Source organism: Pimephales promelas, chromosome 17 (assembly GCF_988280905.1).
Source record: "Pimephales promelas chromosome 17, fPimPro1.hap1.1, whole genome shotgun sequence".
Lineage (NCBI taxonomy): Eukaryota > Metazoa > Chordata > Actinopteri > Cypriniformes > Leuciscidae > Pimephales > Pimephales promelas.
This window is the reverse complement of record NC_142785.1, coordinates 20,533,288-20,557,699: the sequence shown is the minus strand read 5'-3', so window position 1 is coordinate 20,557,699 and position 24,412 is coordinate 20,533,288. Positions and strand designations below refer to the sequence as shown.

Below are 24,412 nucleotides of genomic sequence, written 5' to 3'. Positions count from 1 at the left end.
TGCTTTAGGAGGGCAAAATTTACTCAGTGGGTTTGTAGTTTCCTTGGCAACATGGTGCCTTTTCGGCTAACGGCCTAACCCAGACAACATCCATCAATATCAAGATCAGTCCACAGAGACGGTTGTAAAAATGAAGAAAAAGATGGAAAGAACATAAAAACAGTGAAATCGGACACCAAAGGAGTAAGTCAAACTAGGAAACCAACCAGAACATACATATTCAAAAAAGAACAGACTTTACATGAAAATCTGAATTGTTGTGATAGGCATACAAGCATCCTTTTTCAAAAGATCTTAGCATAAACAGCCTTCCCCATTTAGTTACATCATCAATCTGTAATTACAATAATTCTGTAAGTGCAGCAGTGGAGGTTTACTGGTAAAGCTGGATTAATAAATGCTATGTGACGGTTGCTGAATGCTACATTGAGTATGTCATTTTTTTTCCCCTGTGATATTGAAATTGCAACTTTGCCCAAGTCATTTTAGTGACTCTATGAAACATCTGGCTAATTACGTAATTAGAGCATCCAACCCCTTCAATTCAGAGAGAGAATAATATTCAAATCATCATACTTCAATCATGGGCTTGTGTGCATGTATTCAACTCATTTTCATATTTAATTGTAATGCCAGTGTAGTGTCAAGAGTATATTATGGTAATTTAGCCTTATAAAAAAAAGAGTGAGGAGTCTCTGCTGACGTCATGCTATCAAAAACACAGGCTTTCTGGAATTGACACAGATGGCACTAAAGCCTATTTAAATGATCGCCTGCTTCAGAACAATGGTTTTCTCAGACTGAAATCAGTGGTAATCTAATCATGTAATGTACTAGGCCTGTAGTGGAGGCCAGGAACAGACATGATGTAGCATGCACTGCCTTTGAGGAACTAGTGCAATGTTGAAACGAAAAAAGAAGTGGAAGGGCTGTGTTTCAAAAGACATTTCAACACCTCAACAATGGAGACGACGAATCCAGGCCTCTTACCTTCACTGCAGTCTTTTCCCTGGAATCCCGTTTCGGAGCAGTCGCAAATTGGCTCGTCGTTGATGATGCTGCAGACTCCCCCGTTCAGGCAAATGTGGTCGGCCTCGCAAATGTCGCTGTTGACTCCCTCGCTACCGATGAGCAACGGCTCGGAACTGTTCACCCTCAGATTGGTTATCCATCCTTTGTAGGGAACCTGATCTTTGATGGCTGAAGACGTGAGGCGTAATGCTACAGATCGCAGTTCAGGAGGTATTCCTCCTAAGAATAAATGGCTGAAGACCGTCATGTCCCTCCTTTTTGACTTAACCTCCACCCACTTGATCTCTTCGTCCACAACTAACGTAGTGTTTTTGAAATTCCTGCGCAAGGTCACGGCGTGCCAGCGGCTGTCGTTGACAGCGGTGTCAGAGAGCACCGTTGCCGGCTCGGCGCAGAAGATGGAGAACCGCAAACTGAGTCTACCGTTGTGGATGAGCAGTTCCAAGAAGTCACAGAATCCCTCGTCGTCGAAGTACACTAAAAGTCCATGAGCGCTTTTGGTCTTCATGTTGAAACTCAATTCGCTCTCGCAGCAGGCGTTCCACATAGGAAACCTGGCCCATTGGCCTTCTGCGCCAGTGAACTCCATGCTGGCCCCCATGTCGACAAGGCAACAAACCATTAGGCCTATCCAGATTAGATGTGCACCGTTCCGCATTGAGAAGCTCATTGTGAATGGTAAAGGAAGTTAGAACTAACAATAGAACTAATAAAAACTAAAATAATTCAGCTCTCTTAGTGATGTGCTCCTAAAGTGTAACAGAGCTCCCAATGGCATACAGGACTGCTATGCACTTGGGGTAATTTACTCATTGTTCATCAAGAGAGGGAGAAGGCCTGAGTTACGGCCAACTCCTTTCCAATTTCTAGATATACAAATCTGAATAAAGGGCGTCGCTAAGCCCGAATAGTGGTCTTCTAAAAAAATGTTTAAAAAATAAGGCTACTGCTTTGCTTAAAAAACCTTCAGTGGGATCCAAGTGTGCTACAGTGGGGCCAAGTCATCAGAGTATCTATATAAATCGAAGCCATGTGTAGTGCTGTACAGCAGAGAGTTCATTAGGGGTGTTAAGGGTCATTAATGTCAGGGTCATTTAAGTCTAGTTAAAAGTCATCATGTAGGCTTTAAGTCAGCACTAATCACAAGTGGACAAAAAGTACACTTTGCAGTGTTAACGTGCAGGCCCGAATAGGGCCCTCAGTGCTCACAAACCTTCAATTCACATCCGTTTGGATATATTGATCCATAATCTGAAAAGAATAGAAAAGAATATCTTAATTTCTTCATAAGAAATCAAAGAAAATATGGTCTCTTTTTTAAAAAAGATAGATAGCATTCACACAATACAATCATTCATACACAAAACCACAATTTCACAGTGATATTGATATTGAAACCACTAATTTCACGCTGATATTGATTGCATAAATCTTCAATTACAACAGTACTTTTATTTAGCTACTTTTCTGTTTGCTTTTCCACCATAATTCTCATTGAATACAATTTATGACTTATGAGCCAGTAAACTTTTTGTCATGTGGTGCACTGATGTTTTTGTCTCTATAAATACTTATTTTAAAACAGTACCAAATGCTTTGCTTAAATGATCAAAGGTGGTAAAAAAAAAATCTATAATTTTTTAGATGTATGTAGGAATAAAGCAGAGAAAAAAAGCTTGAAAACTAAAGTTAAATTAGATAAAAATGGTATCCATTGGCACAAAAATTATTTTTATTTCCATTTTATTTTCATTTTCAAGAGATTCTTTCTCATTAGGTACACTCTTTAATACCATTAAATGTTACTGCTGCTTCAAAACTGGGTAGGTACTGTGTTTTTATTAAATGAACAGGAAAAATACAGTGATGATGTCACAAGCATAACAGGAAGCATTCTGGCCATTATACTGTATATTTTACTTATCCAAACCATTTCTATATTGATTAATACATAATGTAATATACCAACCTATTTTAAAATATGTTGTTTCTGTAGAGGGTAGAACAATGAAAGACAACATGATGCCTCAAAAATCATCAAAATTGGTCTCTTCAGCAATTATGGCAATACTAATATAAAGATAGAACACAGTGTTCCCACATTTAGGATACACATAGGATAACACACCACTAAAATAATTCCGTATATAATGACTAATTAATGTCATACATCATAAACCCTTCCAATGTACACATGATAACATGAAATCTACAGAAACTATGAATAAGGCAATTCATATTTCATCGTTATAAATAGTATTTTACTGAAAATTACACATATTGATTATAATGTAAATTGTCGCAAATTATTTGATATATATATATATATTACATATAAATGTTTTACATTAGTATTGTATAAAACATATCATCTAATGGTAAGGTAACAGTTTTACTGATGTATTTTGCATCCTTTTCCATTACAATTACGAACATTTTTACAGCAAACTGTGCGTAGAAGAGTCATACGTATATGCAATGGTATTTTGCAGGTAATTCAGCAGGGGGACCTGTGCAGACTGACGAAAGCTCAAAACGGGCGGCAGCATCGAAACTGTGTAATGGGCAAAATCTCGTTTAATTCAGTGAAGCTCTTTCAGTTCAAGTCCTGCATCCCAAAATGAGCCCAGGGCGGGGGCTTATCGCGCGCCTCTTAAGCATTAATGACACTGCAATTGTCTGGCCTCTGGGCTGTCTGTCAACTGATCTCAACCAATCATTTCATGCTTGAATTCTTATGTGTTTACTGTCAGGTTTACACAGGGCTACTTAGCCCGATGACAACCGACCCCTTTCACGGATGGATCTTACACAACATATCAAACGCGATTAAAGTAGAATGCAGTCTTATTTACCGTATTCGCGTAACGATTACGGTAATGAGTACTGTAGATGGGGTCTGGAACAAAACACAATCCTCCTAATAGCCTCGCGCATCAGATTTACAGTCTCGCAACAACGGGATCCAATCTGCGCTTTTAAATCTAGACTTCATACCAGTCGCAATGTGTTATCCTTTTTCCTTTCCATTGATTAATGTTGCGATGACTCAGATGCGCAAAACATAGCCAATAATCAACCACCATCTGCTCAAACTGAGCGAGAGAGACACCTTTAACACGCCTCTACCACGTTCACTTTCAGATGCTGAGGACAGGACATATAGGGAGTCATCAAATATCGCTTAAGACGAAGCAAAGGCCAGCGGTAAACACGAAGGAATCGGCTGTAGAGCATAATTAAACAGAAATAAAGCCCATCTGCAGCATCTCACCTGCGCGTGACTGCATTGAGCCCAACCATAACTCGCTCGGAAATCGGCACATCACCTCAAATACGCCTTCAAATTAAACTTACACAATTCTTAATTATTTTACCTTGAGAAATGGACCATTGTGCGCCCCTTGACAGCTCAACCTCACGGACGAACCTGGCTGATTTCCTCCACATCGATTAAAAAAAAAAGAAGTCACTGCATCGGTGTCGAATGAGCAGAAGAAATGGGAGCGATACAATTGCGTATGCGGATCTCCAAGTCCCAATAGATTTTTCAAAAATAAAATGAAAAATGGAGCCAATAACCAATTAAGATTAAGTACAAAACGGTTCAAGCTTCAGAATTGTTTACAATATAACTGTTATTTCATCGGTGTATATAAAATAGAAGATATCGCTCCCTGTTCTGTGTGCAAGACAAGGTGCGATGTGTTTCTCAGGCGAGCTTTGCCAGGGACTGTCAGCACATCGCGTCACGTGTCTCCCGGTTAGTGTGTGATGGAGGCGCGCGGGCGGGGCGGGAGCGCGCTGCAGCACCTTGGACAGCGCTCACCGTTATTAGCAACTCCACATACAGATAAGATGAGGGAACAGCTTTATCCGTGATCGCCACAAATAACAGCATTTAGTCACACTTTACAGTACAGTGAGCATGTTGACCGATAATATCGCAAAGGAGCAATTATCGCAAACGATAATATATTTTACTTCATGCAGCTTATTTTAAATTTATTTTGTAAATCGGTTAGGACACAAGTAGTAAGTTAATACTATAATTAAACATTTAGGCCCAATTGTGCTTGCGCCATATCCACGTGTAACATGGTCATATTATTCCCGTGTAATACTGTAATGTAAACTGTCGCATTTATATTAAGTTATTTAATGATACGTAAAAATAATATCAGAATGACTGATTTAGGCACTAGCCCACAGGTCACAACCGTGCTGATATTCATTGCTACTGTAATACCATATGCAATTAATTTCCAGTAGCTTACGATTAAGGCAAAGAGTCTTTTTGGTTTGTATAATTTTTTCTTCACTAAGTTCATTAGTTCCAAAAGAAATACCAAGCTACGTGTGTCGCCAAGCAACGCACAGACCTGGAAGACGGTCTGGAGCCATGTGTGAGTGGAGCAGAGACAGATTTCTCCTTCCTGTTTAAAGCGTTATCGTCCACGGATCCAGCTCCAATCCAGGTTTTTATCTTTTCCAATATACAAACTAATGAGAGAAACTCCGGACTGAGCGATTTTGGAGGGTTTGTGAGTCACGATGTAAAAAAAAAAAAGAAAAAAAAAAGAAGAAGATGCAACCACTAGCTGCTGCATATACAAAAATAATCTATTCTATTTCAAAATTCCCTGAATGCAAGACAAATAGTCATAGGTTTATAATAAAGTCACAATGAAATCAAAATTAACCAGCCTATTATTTTTTATGGAAAAGGCTACTGATGATTTATCAGTGCATATTTATATATTAATTCATATGCAATTGTAATATTTAATCAAATAATCTTCCCCTTCCTCCTGCAGCGAGATATTCTCTGATGTATGACGTGCATGCCAGCGCAAGGGCTGGACAACCTGTCACTCATCACAGCAGCAGCAAACGACAACAACCCAACGATTCAATCAATCCCCAATGGACAAAGCCAAGTCAGCCCTAATGTGTTCTTGTTCAATAGCCGTTTCACTCGGATTTACATTACAACAGGGAAGAAAAGATTAAGTTAAAGGGTACTAACACGCACCGTTTCACGCCAATCTCATGTTAATCTTGATAGAGTAAGGGAGCGCGTGCACAACGTAACGTGGGGCTAGTTGTAACACACTAAACACTTCCACACATGCTAGCATGAAGAAACTTGGTGTATTTAGCCTACTAGTTGCCATTTCAACACTATAGCTAGAGAAAACAATTGCGCCAAAAATCCGAAATCGTAAGAGATCACTGAACATGTAACCTATTTACTAGCAAAAGTACATTTCTTACTTAAGTTAATTTTTTATCTCTATTTTTTGTGTTTATTTAAAATTAAACAAATCTTATATTATTTTAATCCAATCTGTTGTTTAACAGTTGATATAGCAAGTCCTTTAATGCTTCGCTAAAAGACACTAGCAGGGTTTAAACCCAAGTTGTGCTGTTGGAGCATGCTGTAACAATGTGCCCTTGAGAAACCAAAAGAAGCATAAGAAAGTCAAAAAAAAAAACTGAGAGTCAATGTTCAGAAATTATAAATTATTATTTTGTTTTAAACTATGCTGTATAGCTGCGTGTTTCGGTGTGTTTGTTGTCAAACTCAAAAATTAATTTATTTTTAATAATTAAAAATGACATTTTATATGAAAAAGTTAATAATTGTATTTTATTAAGAAAATATTTTGGTTTGACTTGTATATTATTTGGATTAGATTAGATAGTATTTTAAACTGTCATATGGTGATGTTACAATGTGCCCCTCAAATAATACAATGTACCCCACCTATGGGGCATGTTGTCACATTTCACTTCCATTCTTTAAGGGTAAATCAAGAAAAAAGGTATACAGTGTAAATGCATTGCAAGTATAAAAACAAAACCACATAATTGTACTAGACTGTATACATGTGGAAAATGAATGTGGGAGAAAATAAATAGGCCTACTCTAACCCCGAAGTAGATTTACACAAATTGAGAAAGTCAAAAAGCCTTACGTTGTGGCCCGCTCGAGTAGTAGTAGTATTGCATTTCATATCTCCGAACTTCCGAAGTGTCTTTATTTTTTATCAGAATTATAAAAAGACAGATACAGCTGTACCGATTTTATCCGAAAACAGTCGTGCACCTGGAGTCGTGCCGTGGGCGGAGCTAAAGTAGCACGATGTGGTTTTAACTTTTAACAAATGAATTTACATAAACATCCATAAACAAGTGGATTACAGTAGGCCTATGGTGGTCACCTTAACAAATGTATTTAAACACAATACACCATCGCAATATCCCTGGAAAACGTTTGATTCATTATAAATTCGTGTTGTTTACATAGCACTTGCGGGCCTTTTGTCAACAAAACACAGACATTTAACGTTAATGCAGTTTTACTTACCACCTGCTGTTCCGACTTATGACCGGGATCTTTAAAGCTGGCCTGGGACTGCTCCATATTAAGTTTCAAACGGTATAAAACAGCGTCGAACTTGGCCTTGCTTATAAAACAAGCAATCGAAACCGAAACCCAGGAACAAACAAACAACGTTACTAAAACAACTCATTGTTACCCCGGAAAAACAAAATGCATCCACTGTTCCCTAAACACTGGGTTATTTGGAAAGCTGAATAATACGGTTATCTCACCCTCACAACAAAAAACACACTTTGGTGACATGATTTCGAGGTCTAAACATAAATTGTCAAACCTTTCTCGAGCAACGAACAAAAGAAGCACGTTAATCGGCGTGCTCTTGCTCTAGCTGATGTGTGCACGCCACGCGCTCTTCCGGGAGTAGTGCCCATTAAAGGAGTTCCGTCCTTTATTACTTTATTAAAAGGGCCATACTCGAAAAAAACTTTTCCAAATTTAGACTGCGTTCCACTACAAATTTGTATGCTCTTCACTTGCTTACTTTACTTCCCTTCGTTTCGTGGACTGGGATGTGTGTCAATGCTTACATTGCACGAGTGCCCACTACTGGCGGAACTTTCGCATAATAATGTTTATGATCCATTTTTTACTAATTAATTTGTTCATGCACCAATTTCTATGCATATGTTGTTGGAGAAAATATAAAATTGTATATGAGCTTTTGAAGAAAAAAAATGAATTATAAAAACGGGGGAAAAAAATAAATAGTAGGCTATATAAACTTTGCATAAACTAAATCTCAACATTATATCGCATAATAGCGTATAATATTATTATACGCTATTATGCGATTAATTCTCAAAATTATACACAATAGTTGAGCGTGATCTGTTGTGACATCACAATCAAGATGAATTGTGGGATATTGAGCAGCTTGAAGTGTACTTTGGACTAGATTCGCTCCCTCGGTCAAAATCGAGGGGAGGAGGCTCTGTCCATTTAAACTTCCTTTGTCCAAAATGGCATCAGGGAATGGGAAGCGCTTAGGGAAAAGTGTGTCTAACTGTGGAGTGGGACGCAGACTTATAGAAACCTGGAAGGACTGTTTTTGGCACAGAAATGGTCATGTTTAGCCTGGAAAAAACCCAAATGAGCTTCCTAAAAATGTAAGAATTGCTCTGCAAGTCAGTCTGACCAAGAGCCCAGTCAAGTCCATTTCCAATTTTTCCAAATCAAGGCACCAATCACAAACGTTGAGGCGGGCTTTACACAACGACGTTAGCTCTGATCGGTTTTAGGTCTATCCAATTGCGCCCAGAGGCATTTGAGTGACGTTCGTTGGTGACAAACCTTTGGAAATGGGCTGTGAATGAACCTTCCCCAGACCCACTCATTTACAACTGAGAAGTTGTGGTGTCAACCAGGCAATATGTTTAGATGTTTATCATGAGTGTCCAACTCTTTAACGGTGTAAATAAGTAAGAATGCACACATTATCATTAGGCACACCTTTAAGCTCATCCAACAGCATTTGTGGCATTATTACCCCACAAAGTCTCTCCTTTTCAACAAAACTGCAAAATACAACAAAACAAAATTAAAATTTTAAAATAAAATAAAAACAGAAATCTGGGTGACAGTGATGCATTTGCAAGATGGAAGTGAATAGGGCCAATCTCTAAATAAGACGTTTAAAATAATATGCATGTCAACATGATTTCCCAGTGAAAATGACAGTGACATGACAATACAAAGCTACTAAACACCATAAACACTAAAATCATAAAACAACTGTAAAAATAATTATATACATCATTACATTTCAAATAATACACAAGCTTTTCCATTAAACCTGAAATATTATTTTACCGACAGTATTTGATTTAATACACTCATTGTGAACACGTTGTTCTGCACATCTATCATTCATATTTGTTGCTATAAGGTTAAGGTTAGCATCATTGGTAGGGTCACCGAATAACTCCAAATAAAAAATGGTCTATTAATATTGCATGCAGACCTCCCATGCGGTTTGCTGTATGTAGCCATCCACCAACCCCCTCTTTCCCCCATTGTTTTACCATCTAAAATAAATGTAAAAAAATGCCTCACTCTATATAGCCAAACACTGCAATTTTAATACATGTACAGTACATAGCCGTTTAAGATACCTAATATAAGCAGGGAGCAAGTGGATATATGAAGAATTCAGATGCAAAAGCCTCTAAATGCCATTTGAAATTTTCTTCTTTAATGATGATTTTTATCAAACTTGTATATTTAAGTTCAGTAATTTCACTTAAATGGCAATGAATTGTTATTTAAGTGAAATGACTGAACTTAAATATACATGTTTGATAAAAATCATCATTAAAGAAGAAAATTTCAAATGGCATTTAGAGGCTTTTGCATCTGAACTCTTCATATTCAAATGTATCTGTTAATAGAAGTTTGGGCACCATCTTGTGGGTATAGGATTGTTCAGGGAGGATGCTCCAAAAACTAATATGTTCGATGTTCCCTCTTCTGCTCAGTTATCTTTTGACAAGAAAAGTGGGACAAAGCTCCCTTGGGAACCTCCAGCTTTGTACTCAACAGTTGCATGGTTCAATGACTCGTCCCTCCACGTCAAAACATGGCATTGGTAACAGGCCCAATTGCTACACGTGTGAAACTGGAGGTGTTTTAATACATGAGGTGTGAGTTCCTCAGGCACTTACAGTGAGGCGTGAGATGACATGCATGGAGGGGAAAGCTTTGCTTTATGTTTATGCGTCTTCATCAGCACGTATGTTGTTTGAGATAAGAATAAAATCTAATATGGAGTACCTTTCTCCTCTAAAAAAGGGCTAGAATGAATCACTATAAAAAAATATTTTCCTGATTTGTAATCACAACATTTTTTCTTTCGTCAAGTCAACTTAAATTATTTATTTGGTACAGATAACATAATATTTTGAGTTTCTAATGATTAAATCAATCTCCTTCATTGTATTCACTCATTTTTTTCCATTTCAATGAACTTAAAATTTTAAGGCAGCCAGGTTACTTCATTTTTAAGTTGAACCAACAATATTTTTTTCAGTGTGTTTTGGTCTTCTTTGGAATCCGAAAAAAAAAAGACATCAAGGATTTATTTTTTTGCTGAAACATCATTATTTTAACAATTTTTCATGTTATACTGTATCTTTTTTTATTCCATTCTTTTTTGATGGACTTGTATCCTCATTCCATTTTATGACTCCCCCAGAGTTCTTTCTAATTTCAGCAAAGTAATTATTTCCTCATTTAGACTTTGTAAATTCAAAGTCATTACTCAATACAAGATTATGTTAAAACAGCATTTTAATGGAGCTTCCCATCATGTATCTTGACATCATATTTATATCTAAAATGTTTACTATAACTACTTATCTGATGCATCATATTCAGCATGTTCGAAAGATTCATGCTCTGTTCACTCTTGGGCTTTTAAAGGTACATGAGAGAGAATTCACGAAAGTCTGATTACTGTAAACACAATCAAATGCAAATAAAATTAGTCTTCAGGCATATTCACAATGGGCCTCACTAGATCCTCACTAGTTGTCTTTCAAAAAAAAAAAAAAAAAAAAATGGTTATAAGAATGTGTCCTAATACTAGCTTGTGGACCTCATTCAGAATCATAGTGTTAATCATTTATGAGGAATATGTGTTTTAACATTGCTGCTTTGATGGCATGGCCTGGACCACAGTGTACTGTAAATGAAAGCTGAGTAAAAGCTTGATTTATGAGCTCACATCCACTCTAAATACACAGGTATTGAATAATGCAATCAATAATAAAGTATTACATCTTCAATCCTCTGTTATAAGACAATACATTTCTAATAAGGTGCAATTCAGTCTTGTGTCTGTTGTCACCCTGAAACATGTGGTTTTGTACAGTTCACAACATCATTTTCATGATAGCTTTGAGGAGGCACTAATTATGTCATTTACAGACTGCAAATTATTCTTTATTGCAATAGAGCCCCTCAGTTATAATATCCATTTTGTAGGCCGAACCAAAAGGATAATTTGCAATAGTTTTTCCCTCAGGAATTTCTAATGGGTTTTTAAAGTAATGGTTTTGGATATGAGTAAAATGTGGTCAACATTACTTGAAAAGACATTTTCGTTGTGTTCCCAAAAAAAAAAAAAAAAAAAAAAAAAAGGATTGAGTCATACCTTGAATATGGATTTTCAAACTATTGTACATCAAAATTGGCTTAGGTGGTCTTATGCAATTTATATAATAATAATAGTAATAATAATAATGTATGCAGAAAAAGAAAACATGTAAAAACTCTTCAAAAAATGATAATACAGACCTTATTTTACTTATTAAAAATTATCATTCTTTTCAAGGACAAACTACACTTAACTGAACATCTCTATTTCCAATAATTATGAGCATTAAATGAACAATGTAAATTGATATTAACATTATGAAAGGGATTTCTAAGCAAGTGTGACACAGGCTTTGGTTTGAATCCTGATACATGAGATTATTTTCATATATTTTTTTTTTCATTTATTTATTTATTTTTACCACAGTCAGTTCCTGATAAGGAATGTCAGACTGTTAATGGTTGTTATTGGTATAAACCCAAGTCCAGGCTTCAGGAACTTATGATGTCAGGAACAATCACACCTTTAGGAACCAGCAATAAAACAAAATGAGAAATAAATTGCTGGGAAAGTCCTATAATAGGAAAATCCAGAAAATCCAGCCTTTCAGGGAAGACACTATAGGACATGACCAGAAGTCTTCTGAGGATGTGGCATGTGTAATGCAATGCATTAGAGCTTGATTGTAATGTAGACCTTTGTCTTCTGTCCATCAGATAAACAGAACTGGAAGCATCCTGGCTATTTTCCAATGTGCTTCCTGTGTGCATTAGCTTGTGTGTGTGTGTGTGTGGGGGGGGGGGGTGCATTTACATTCGAGTGGAATTGTCTCGGGCAGCGTTGAAGGAGTCGGCAGGGTCTTATCTGGTGTTGGCTTTGTTTACTTGCAGAACAGGGTGGCAGGTTGACAAATGCAGTAATCAGATTGGGCAGAGATCCCTCGGCGACTGCAGTGGGGAGATGTTTCTTGCTCCTCCAAGACTGGCATCCAGTCGACTACACCATCTCCCTCACAACCATACTGCATGTGCTGGCTCTGTAAACAAGAGCAAAAAAGTTATTCTTGAACAGTAATTCATAAGCTTTTTTCAGTCACACTTCTTTCCTGCCTTTTTATTGTCTTCAAAAAGTTACTTTTTGTGTTACATTTTTCAAATTTGTTGCATTTTTCTATTTTTTCATGGATACAAAAAAAAAAAATTCAACAAAACATTCACAAGTTTATTTTTGCACCCCAAAGTAGATAAGGTATCTTCATGCGCAAAAGATTAAAAAAAAAAAAAATGCACTGGCGTGAGCTAAAAGAGGAAGAGTGTTCGACCAATGCAGACGCTTGCCTGAACACAAATGCCGTTTCTAAGGTAACCCAGATAAATTCATATGTATAAGCAGTGAAGTATTTTCTGGTATTCCGGACACAGCCGATGGTGTAATGAATGTAATAAACACAGCCCAGTGTTCATTTCTCAACGTGATCTCATGAGAATACGTATGTATTTATACGTAAAGTGTCGTTCTATCATACGTATATATAATTACGTTTTATATGCGCAGAAACGTATAATACTGACGTATTTACAGTACTAAAACGTAAAATATTTACGTATTGACAGCACAAAAACGTAATTTATTTACGTATGAACAAATCCACCGACGTACACATTGTACGTATCACAATTTATGCATATTAATATCGTAGCTAGCAGCATTATGTTTTGACTCTGTTGCATTCCACTGTCTTATTAATGAAGTTTTCAGTCGCATTTATTGATATAATACTCATAAATATGAACATTTTGCTCGTTTCGCCTGCATGTTGTTAAACAATACACTATAAAACCTTAAAAATACAGTCTTTAACGTTATTAGCTACTCGTTCAACCATTTTGTAATAGTTTATTTACCTTGAGACACATAAAGCGTTTTCTCCTATAAAACACAACAAAAAATCACAAAAGACATCAATTTGATTAGTTTGATGTAATCCAAATCTTTAGAATCCATAGTTGTTTGTAAGAAACAACTCCTAATTCAGCCTCTTATCCAGTCGTGATCTCTCCATTCTCAGCAGCGACCGTACATGTCAAACCCCGCGCTGAATCTGAATTCAAATTCAAAAATTGCGCCCTTGAGAAGCGATACGTCATGTTTTACGGCAGTGATATCAAACGTTCATTGGCTCTTCCCTGCTTCGTCACAGTTTGCGACATGAAGGACTGTGCCGGTTGGTTAGTTTAGTTCATTTGAATTTTGAAATGGAGAAGCGCGAACCGAAGCCGGATTAACATTTTCATTATTTAATTTCTGCTCTGTACTTTATACAAAACTATTACAATACTGCCAGAGACAGAGAGAAGACTGCGACTGCAACGCTCATCATGTGAACGGCTTTTGGTATCGGTTTTCGACATTTTTGCAATAAATAAATTATTGTGATTATACTTGTCTGTTAGTTATGTTTTTCTTAATAATTGTAGTTTGTTACGTAGTTTTAAGGAATTGTTATGGGTAACGTTAGGTTTAGGGGTAGGATTGGTGGCTCAAAATATATTTTAATGTTATATTGTTAATAAAACTACCCTTTCCCAACACCTGTCCGTTACGTTTTATCCTTTTTTATATTAAGTATAAAATGGGTATGTTTAGGTTTGGGATTAGGGTTACGGGATCTTACATTTATGTATAAAATGATAAAAAGGGAAATTATACAGATATCTTTATGATATAGAATATACGTAAATAGTTTACGTTTTGTAGCTGTAAAAACGTAATAATGTTACGTTTAAATGTTGCAGATACGTCTATATTATACGTTTCAGCACCTATCCAAACGTACTGACAAGTACGTTTTCTATCTTTGCAAAAAACGTAAAATACCTACGTATTAACAATGAGACCAGGCTGTCATTTCTACACACAAACACAGCCCACCTCAGTGCAGGGCTCGCCCAAATAAAATCGACTCATGTCAAATATAACGTTACATTAAATGTAGTGAACATGCCTACAACTCAGTAGTACCCACAAACACACCACATGTCCCAAGGTTTCAGTAAAAATAAACCAACACACATACAGTCAGCTCAGGCCGACGGTGTTTTCAGTGCAGTGAATGTGCCCGCTGTCCCGCGCCCAAATTCACTCACAGACATGATAAGCCCCACGAGTCTCACCCGACTCGCTCTCTCTCGGCAGACTGCTATAAGGGAATCGAGCGCGGCAAGGCTGCCCAGCCCACCTCAAACACTGCAAGCACACACAATCTAAAGACACGGGAGGCTGACCAGTTGACTGTTTGTTGACTTTAAATTGCGACAGTGCTGCGGAGCTTGTGGCCTCTCGGGACGCTAGACGTGAAAGTTACAGGTCGAGCGCCCCTAGTGGCCAAACATTCCACAGTGTGGCTTTAATAGTCTCCAATTGGCCTGAATAAACAAGCTCTCCATAAAACAAACCAAGAACAATTTAACCTAATAAATATTATACATATGTTTTATATATTTTTCAATTGCATGAAATAGATTCAACTTTTCTATGTTTTTCATGCTTGTTTGGACTGAGTTTTCATTTTGAGCACTTCAAAATTATGAATTATTTTGTGAAGTAATTGGTTCAAAGGATTAAAATTTTCAAAAAGATTTGATTCTCACATCACTATAGGTAAAACAGAACTAAAATTACGTATGCAATGCATCCACAACGGACAGCATAATGCTAGCAAAGACAAGGTGGGTTTGATTCCCAGGCAATGTAAATGCAAAATGAAAATTAATGATATTCTGTAGAATAAAAAAAAATTATTTGAATAAATTTCAAAGTATTAGCAAATATTTGTTTGATGAGCAATGTGAAACAATCAGCCAGTCCAAAGATATTTGATGTTTAATACAGCTATGAGCTAGATTTTGGACTAATGACATCTCACAGTGGGCGGGGCTACCCAGCACAACACCACAGAAATACAAGGTGATAACAAAATGTTTACCTAAGGAGCTTTCTTTTATCGCTTTAAAGGCTGGTTAGGTCTTTAGGCTTTTGGTGCGAGGGTTCTAAACTACTGTCAGCCACAAGTGGCATTCAAGAGCAGCCCGCTGGATCAGCTGTGTTCATATAGAACCTTGAGACTCATGCTAAGGGACAGTTGAGCGAATTGATTTAATTCCCTGAGTCAGTCGCATTCACTGTTGAAGGCTGGATCAGTGCTGGAACGTCCCCTCAAGGCTGTGTTTGTGCATGTGATGGGTTGGTTTAGGGATGCGCACTGGATGGGTCGGTTGCGCTGACTGGTTGTGGGCTGTTTAACAGGCCAAGTGTGTCTAGTCTGCTATGTGTTGCATGCAGGACTGGCGCACATTCCCAGGGAGGATAAAAAAGGGAGGGTTTTGTCAGCGGTGAAGGCCATGGAGGAGCGCTGCTGTCAGTGATTAATGGCTGGCAGGGTTTACTGTTCTCTGGGTTATGGATTTCCTGTCTCTCTCTCTCTGTGGTGGCTGCCTCTCATTAAACACCGCAATCAAAGAGGCCCCGGCAAGACCCGCAGCTCAAGGAGGAGAAGAGAGTTCACAAACAGACCGAGTGTAGGTGCCGGACAGATGAGGCGAGCGTAATGACCGGAGGACAGGAGAGGAATGGGTTAATAAGAGTTATAAATCAAATCGCCCACCGAACCCAGATGATCCATGTCCTGAGAGAAGCCGGAGATTATGTCAGGAGATGGATATATTTTAGCAGAACAAAACAGGGAAGGAGTGGCTCTGCACTCTGTCTTGACATGTCCGTATGGTGTTTTGATTGAGAGAGCATGCCCAAATCTAATGAAGTCATCAGAGACGGAGAGGAAAAACCAGCTATGGAAAGAGGAAATGAGTCAAAGCACATTTGAGTGACAGATAGTGTCTCATGACAGCCAAAGGCCCACACCTCATAGTCTTGTCAACATTAGACAGCAAATGAAGGATGCTCGCACTGTACGCATGCAGGCCGAAAGTGATGGAAACAAGATCCATTTCCAAGCTACTGAAATTCCAAGGTCAGAGATGGTGAGTGTTGGTCGCCGATGTCAGACACTAAAGTAATAACTTACATACTTCAGTACTGGACACTGCAATATCAAATCTATCTGGCAAACCCCCCAGCATCTGCTGATACTGAATAATCAATTGTGAATGATTTGAGCATGACTTGCGATATAAGACATGAGCATTGACAGAGCAACTACAGTAGGGTTCAAAAGGCCACACTGAAAGTCAGAGATTCAAAATTGAATTTAAATCTAGCTGGAAAAAAAGCAAGCTTGCTTGCTTGCTAGCTGAAAAATAAATAGCAAACAACAAACATTGACATGACATAAACAATATAGTAAATAAACTAAATCATATCTCTCTCGTTCCACCATATCCCAAAGGTGCTGTGTTATTAGATTGAGATCTGAAGACTGTGGAGGCCACTTGAGGTACAGTGAACTCATTGTCACACTGTAAAAAGTGTTAAGTTCACTTACTTAATATATGAAGAGTTCAGATGCAAAAGCCTCTAAGTGCCATTTGAAATTTTCCTCTAGAATGATGATTTTTATCAAGCTTGTATATTTAAGTTCAGTGATTTCACTTAAATGGCAATGATAATTACCTATTAATTTTTATTTAAGTGAAATTACTGAACTTAAATATACAAGTTTGATAAAAATCATCATTAAAGAAGAAAATTTCAAATGGCATTTAGAGGCTTTTGCATCTGAACTCTTCATTTTTAGTAGACCCATTTGTGGTGTTATCAAGCATAAGGCATTTCACTAACTCTTCGTGTATCTTTCACAATTAGCAATGTCAACTGGAGAATGTATAATATGATAACGAAGACGGTTAGTGAACTAGACTGAATGATTTCAGTGTAACAGTAAGATCGTAGGAAGTAACATTACTGTACTGAACGTGTCTGGAAATGTGTATTATAAACAATATGATAGTAATGGGATGAGTGGCGTTAGATCTAGTACATAAAATAAAAGTTATATCCTAAAGCATCTACTTTTTGTTATCCTGGAACAGTCTTTTGTATTCATTTCATGTCTCATATGTTGTAGTTTACTTGCTATTTCAGTTTACCATTATTTCAGCATATCTGAAAACTTAATTTATAACAATAAAAACAGCAGAGATCTCTCCATAATTCAAACGCTCTGCCAATGTTGATCCGTGTTTTCGCAAGTTGATCCGATTCACGTTTGGCTTGACGAGCTTAGTCAGAAAACTTTTTGTTTTGTTTTTTATATTTATGTGGAGTTTGTGTTGGAGTGTGTGTTTTGCTAGAGGCAGGTTGTTTTAGGGTATTATCAGACTCCATGTTGTCCTATGGACTGCGCAGAAAATCTGACCCGGAGACGCCAATATTCCTATAAAAATCGGAATATTGGCCTTCAAGGGTAATAGCAAAACCCGACAAGTGGATCACTGTAATGTGCGATTACAACCCCTTCACACACAGGCAATAAAAAAAAAAAGATTCATTTTAGAAGAAAAGTTACATATTGCACCTTTAAGGCAATGGGTTTCATTATTTTTTTACAGTGTATGTTCAAAAAAACCTGTTAGAGATGATTTGAGCCTGGTGTGGTGCTGGAAGTAGCCATCAGAAGATGGTTGCACTATAAAGGGATGGACATTGTCAGCAACAATACTCGGGTAGGTTTCTCATGCTTTCATGTTGTTTACACCAAATTCTGATCCAGAATGTCGTGGCAGAAATCGAGAACCATCAGACCATGCAACATTTTTCCAATCTTCTACTGTCCAATTTTGGTGTGTATTGAACCCTCAGTTTCCTGTTCTTAGCTGACAGGAGTGGCACTCGCCGGTGTGTCTTTTGCTGCTATAGTCCTTCTGCTTCATGGTTCAGATGCTCCCCAACAGATCTCAGTTGTGACGAGTGGTTATTTGAATGACTGTTGCCTCTCTATCAGTTCAAACCAGTCTAGTCATTCTTCTCTGACCTCAGGCATCGACAAAGTATTTGCACTCACTGGATATTTTTTTCTTTTTCAGACCGTTTTCAGTAAACCTTCGAGATCCATGAAAATCTAATAAAATCTCAAATCTGCAGTTTCTGAAATACTCACACCAGCGACCAGCCTATCTGGTATCAATAACAATGACACATTCAAAGTCACTTAAATTACCTTTCTTCCTCATTTTGATGCTCAGTTCATCTTGACAATAGTTGCATCTGAAACCTCATACTGTAAAGTATGATATTAAAATATATTATGTATGTTTAATATTTTTTATTTGCCAAGCCTATACTGTATAGAGTGGCCTTATAAGTTGCATGTTTGATATTAAGTTTTGTCAGGTTGGCAACCCTTTTTAAAGAAATGACAAAATATATATTTGTATTATTTCATATAAAAAAATTATGATAATTTATAGAACGCTTTTCTGTGCACTCAAATCGCTTTACATAGAAGGGGGCTTTACATAGAAGGGCACACCACACACCAGCTTACTGGTGGAGAGGAGACAAGAGTGATGAAGCCAATTAGTATATATAAATGGGGATGATTACGAGGCCGTGATGGACAGAGGCCACTGAGCAAATTTGGCCAGGATGCCAGGAATAAACCCATACTCTTTCGAAAGACATCCTGGGATTTTTTTGTGATCACATAGAGTCAGGACGTCAAAGGATGGTGCTCTGACCATATTGTGTGCTTGTCACTTTACTGGTGTTAGGACCCACATAGACCCCAGGGTGAGCGGCCCCTGCTGGCCTCACTAACACCTGCTCCAGCAGCAACCTAGTTTCCTCAGGAGGTCTCTGATCCAGATCCTGACCAGGCTCAACCCTGCTTAGCTTCAGTGGGCAACCAGTCTTAGGCTACAGGCTGATATGGGTGCTGGCCAGATTATATTTCATACTGTATATTTCATTTTATTTTTAGGCAAAATAGTATTGAATTTCCAGCTATTACATCAATGCATCCCTATACAATCGGAACAATTTAGAATTGTTTATAAGCAAATTTGATTATCTTTTTTGATGTTCATTAGTTTGCAAAACAGCATTTGGTTAAAACATGCAAACACCTATAAATTAAAATTGTAAACGAGCAAATTGGCAGCAAAGTCTGTGGATTGCACTTTGAAGTCAGACAAAATAGCATCCCTGACATTTTAACAAAGCTATTCAGATTACAGAGAATTTACACATCAGTAAACATGAATTAGAGGCATCCCGGTGTTGCTGTGCTCCCTGGCAGTAATAATTACTAATAAAAATGTGAGCAGCAAATATAATCTCATGGTTAAACATGCAGGGTGCTTGTCTATTATTCACATAGCTGTCAATCATTCCTTCCCATCTAGCAGCATGACGCAAGCATCTGAGAAGGTCCCCATAATGACCTGAGAAGTGAATCACACTGGTGTTGTAGTCATGAGTAACACAGAAACTTTAGGGCCAGATGATTAACTGAAACACAAAACATCTCAATAATCTTCTCTGCCTGACTACAATCAATCTCTCTCACTCCAAAACAAGTGTTTTTACACCACAATCCGAGAGTGGAGTCAATGTTTGACCATAGGCAATGAGTCAAGATGCGTAGGCAGTTCTAAGGGAAGGATGGCGCTAGTTCAAGGTCTTAAGAAGAAAAATAACCCGAAAGTTAAAAAAAAAAGACAAATGGGAAACACACAAATAGCCTGAGTTTTATTACTATATATCCCATGGCTTCACCATAACCAGCGTTATGATACTCGTCATCACTAGACACCTAATTTTTCTCCCATTTATCCTCCTTTTTTAAGCGTACATTGATTAGTGAACATGCCCACAGGCACTGGAGAAGCCAAGCCATCTTCTCCATCAGCCCAGAATCCAATCGCTCAATAGCTATAAATGCCTGCCAGCTTCTCTCACAGAAACTGACGCGTTCTTTAGCGCTCAGATAGACAGACTCACTGTGCTTCTGTGTTGCCCTCAGCGCTAATGTTTTTGATCAGTTGTAGTTCAACTATACAGTATGTAGCCAAAGATATAACTATACATTAGTATAATCGTATGGTGTGTGATTTGTGTCACACAGATGGACAAGCATTAAGGCACCAGGCACTTGGCAACTCTGAATAACCTAGAGCTCTTTCAGAGTCGGTGTGTAGCGTGCCATTCGTATCAATGCTATTAGACCCAATTCCTTATATGAGTTCAGACCTCATCTAACGGAACTGGACGTCGTGGGACATAAAGGCATCACAAGTGAGTAATGTCTTCACGGCACATACTTGTCACTGTTTCGTGTCAATTTCATGAGCTGCTACATCAAAAACATATGTCGTTTTATAGTCGCGGCACGCAAGTTGTGATGCCTACTGAGTGTTAGTGTCAGGGTGTGTCACATGGTACAGTTGCTCTGAATGCTTATCTAATCACGCCTCTCTTTCTTGTGTCAGGGTGCACCGTATTACATTAGCCATGACATGGATCAGAGCACATCTAATTCAACTACGCGCACAAGATGGACGTTAAAAAGCAACGACGTGTGGGACAGCCTGAATCCAAATCCTGCAGTGGTGGCTAGTAGCTCTGAATGCTGATTTTGGCAAAGGCTGGACTCCCAGGGAGGAATTTGCGGGTACAATTGGCCCGGATGAGATCAATGAAGCGCTTATATAATATCACATGTAAAACTGGCAAATCCATGGAAAATCAACTGATTTAATTCTACAAGGGAGCTGGTCTATGAGACTTGTGTTTTCATCCTGCATCTAGACAGTATTTCATGGCGATTGCATTGCTGACTGTGACTCTTTTTCCACTTGATTGATTAGACACTAGCCTAGTGATGAAAGTGATCTGGGACGGAGCTAAGGCAGTGCTCGCAGAGAGGTTACATGGTTCAGTGGCCAGAGCTTTGAAAATGCCAACCACCAGCAGCTCGAGTCTCCACTGGTGATGTTTTCAGACACAATACACTGGGGTTCAAAAGCCCATTTGTACAAATGCTTCTGTTTTGCATTTTTCTCATTTAATGGCGTTTTTAAAATGACAAAATATATTTTGTGCATAATTTCTGTGCAAAGATTAACTGTAAATTTACGTGAATTTTGAATTCAGCATGTTGCAATTGGTATGCTGTTATTATTTTCATGTTAACTTAAGGCTGGTCACCAGTAAATGGATATTAAATATGCATAAATATTTTCTTTCTTACAAAACACCAAAAATAAAACCAAGAATCTTAAATGTTCAGGCGTCATAAAATGATAATATACAGTCTGAAAAAAAATTATATTGCATATATATTAGCATTAATTAACAACATAATTTAACTGAATTGAAAAATAGAGCAATTGAACATGCATGCTACGCTGCTGCTGCTGCTGTTGATTTGCTACTGCTAATAGATACACAGACACGCTGTTGTGAAAATGTATGATATGCTACTGCTGAATTAAAAAGACAGACATAAATCCCGTAGCAGATCTAAGCAGGTGGAGCTGGGGGAGGAGGAGGATTTCAAAGGAACTCCGACTAACAGAATATTTAAATGCTGAGCAAACAATGTAATTGACTTCAGGATCAGAGGTTTCAGCTTGTGCCATGAGGCAATCCTGTGATTGCTCGTTTGTTGCATTTAAAGGACCTATCAGACAACTATATGTATAAATACCTATACAGTAAGTACATAATAAATATTTATAGTTAACGTTTTAAATGTTCTGCTTATTTTCAAGTTTAAAGGGCTCATGAACTAGCTTTTTAAATTTTATTATATTGTTGTCTGAGGTCAACTTATGACGTTCGCTTGGTTTTTGCATTCAAAAACATCAAAATGAATAAGTAATAGGCTATTTTCTACCCTAGTTTTGAGCCTAGCTGAAAAACGCTCGGTTTTAATGGGCGTCTCGCACTGAAGACTTGGAAGCAAACGCACACTGCTGCGAGTGGATAACAGTTTTGCATATTATAATGAGTTTCAACTCACCCGTCGATGCACGTGGGGTAAATTGTTTTGAAAACGTCCAATGTTGTAAAATGGCAACCGAAAAGATTCGCTCATACATGTTCGACCCAGAGTTCGTGTGTTGCAGATCTTGTCAGATCCAATATAGACGGCACAGCACCGTTCTTTACTCTTAATCGGTCTGCAAATCCAGTCTTGTTGACAAAACAATCCTCAGTGAAATGAAGCGAACAGACGGACAATGTTTCACCTCATCAGCTGGAACGTCATTAAAAATAAAGTTCATCCATGCAGTCCTATTGGAATCCAGAGGAAGCTTATGCAGCGACTGTCTTCTTCCACAACCAGGCACTGCACAATATTCTGTATTGGTCAGTAGCTCGATCAGGTCTGTCATCACGAGGTAGGCCTATGTTATTTAGCTATGCGTGAATGCACGAATCGGTGGGCGGGGCTAAACCGCCCGTGTTGATCTTCTTCTTCTGCGAGGGTGGTGTTTTTTCCTCTTTATCGTCATAGTTTCCCACTTTGAAAAACGCATCGTTTGTGAGGCTGGTGTCAGTAAAAGCTTTTATTGGACAAGGACGTTTTCAGTTCTGAAACCTACAGGATATTCTTATAATATGATGACCTCTTAGATGTCTTAGAAGCACCCCTTTAAATTCAATTCTATATCTCTAAACCTTCTGAATGAGGCATTTTGAACCCCACTGTATTTGCTCAGAAAAATAAAACATATAACACACCTTATGATGCAAATATTAAAACGTGAATGCACTGTACATGAACGCCAAACAAAAACGCACAGAACCACATCAGGACATGTCGCAGATGAGACCATACCATGCATTTCTCTGAAGACCAGGCTCAATTTGTCTCACAGCAGCCTCCACCCAGTGGAGAAATCACAGTTTTGAGTTTGAGTGATGTCTGTCAGCGGCATGTTTATCCTGAGGCGCTCGTCGCCTGCTCTTTAAACACAGGGAGACTAGCATTGACACTCCATGCAGCAGGCCACCAAACCTCTTTAGTGCATCATGAACCTTTAACAATACCCTTGCTTACATCTGGTATTGTTCTTTAAAGTAATTTATGTCCCTTGCTCCCTGAAGCACAGCAGAATTGGAAGCGTCTGCTTTGAATAAAAGCCAAATTACTGCCCGTTCTTAGCAGACATACTAGCGTAAGCAGGCACACGTGAACACACTCTTTTATTATTGAAGCGATTGTCAATTATAATTCTAGCATCGTCCTTTTGGACGCCATCATTAAAGTTGGAAGGTTCTTGATTGTCTGACTTGGCTGAGAGAGCATTTGATGTTCAGTGTAATTAATCTTTCATACAGTCAAAGTTAGCAGAGAAGTCAGATCCGGCACAACTGCACTCTCCCAAACACTGCAATGGTGTACGGTTTTTCATTTGACATTGCTTTTTTCCTTGTTTTGTGACTCCATCCCCTCTAATAGCATTACTGTAAACAAGAAGATGGTGACACTTCAAAAGCCAGTACAGATCATTTGTAGAAGGCTGGGAGGAGAACACAGCACTCAACATAACAGAGCTCACTCCTGCCATCTCTGGCCGGCATAAGGAACTGCACAAATAGCAGCGTCTGACAGAGTCTGCCAATTTCTACAAATTACTCCTCTGACCTCCACTTTCCATGTGCAATGGTTGAGAGCCAAATGATGGCAATTTTCCTCAAAATGCTCTCAGCTGCCTTGTGCTTTGGCAAGTGGTATTGCATTCCCATCCGTTTAGATTAGCTACACTGAATAAGGAATGACAAAATGAACAAGGGATGTAGTTTGTATAATATTTATAACAGGAGTTGTTTAAATGTGCTTTATTGATTTTCCTATGCACGCATTTCCTGCCAGGGAAAACCAGAAATGTACTCTAGACATCAGAAATAAT

At 38.1% G+C, this 24,412-nt stretch overlaps 1 protein-coding gene across 25 annotated transcripts in view; it reads right to left on the bottom strand.

Moving 5' to 3' along the window:
* The window catches only part of nrxn1a (neurexin 1a), a 245,765-nt gene that overhangs the window by 174,660 nt on the left and 46,693 nt on the right, over positions 1-24,412 (bottom strand). For 17 of the 25 annotated variants that reach the window (XM_039661395.2, XM_089122115.1, XM_089122126.1 and 14 more), the window contains exons 1-2: positions 4,410-4,774; positions 991-2,283 (exon numbers count right to left, since the gene is read on the bottom strand). In XM_039661395.2, the coding sequence (XP_039517329.2) occupies positions 991-1,702 (712 nt within the window). In that variant the 5' untranslated portion in view covers positions 1,703-2,283; positions 4,410-4,774. Of the gene's footprint in view, positions 1-990; positions 2,284-4,409; positions 4,776-7,405; positions 7,912-12,347; positions 12,571-24,412 lie in introns of those variants that run through there. The other 8 variants (XM_089122111.1, XM_089122110.1, XM_089122113.1 and 5 more) reach the window with 4 other exon arrangements.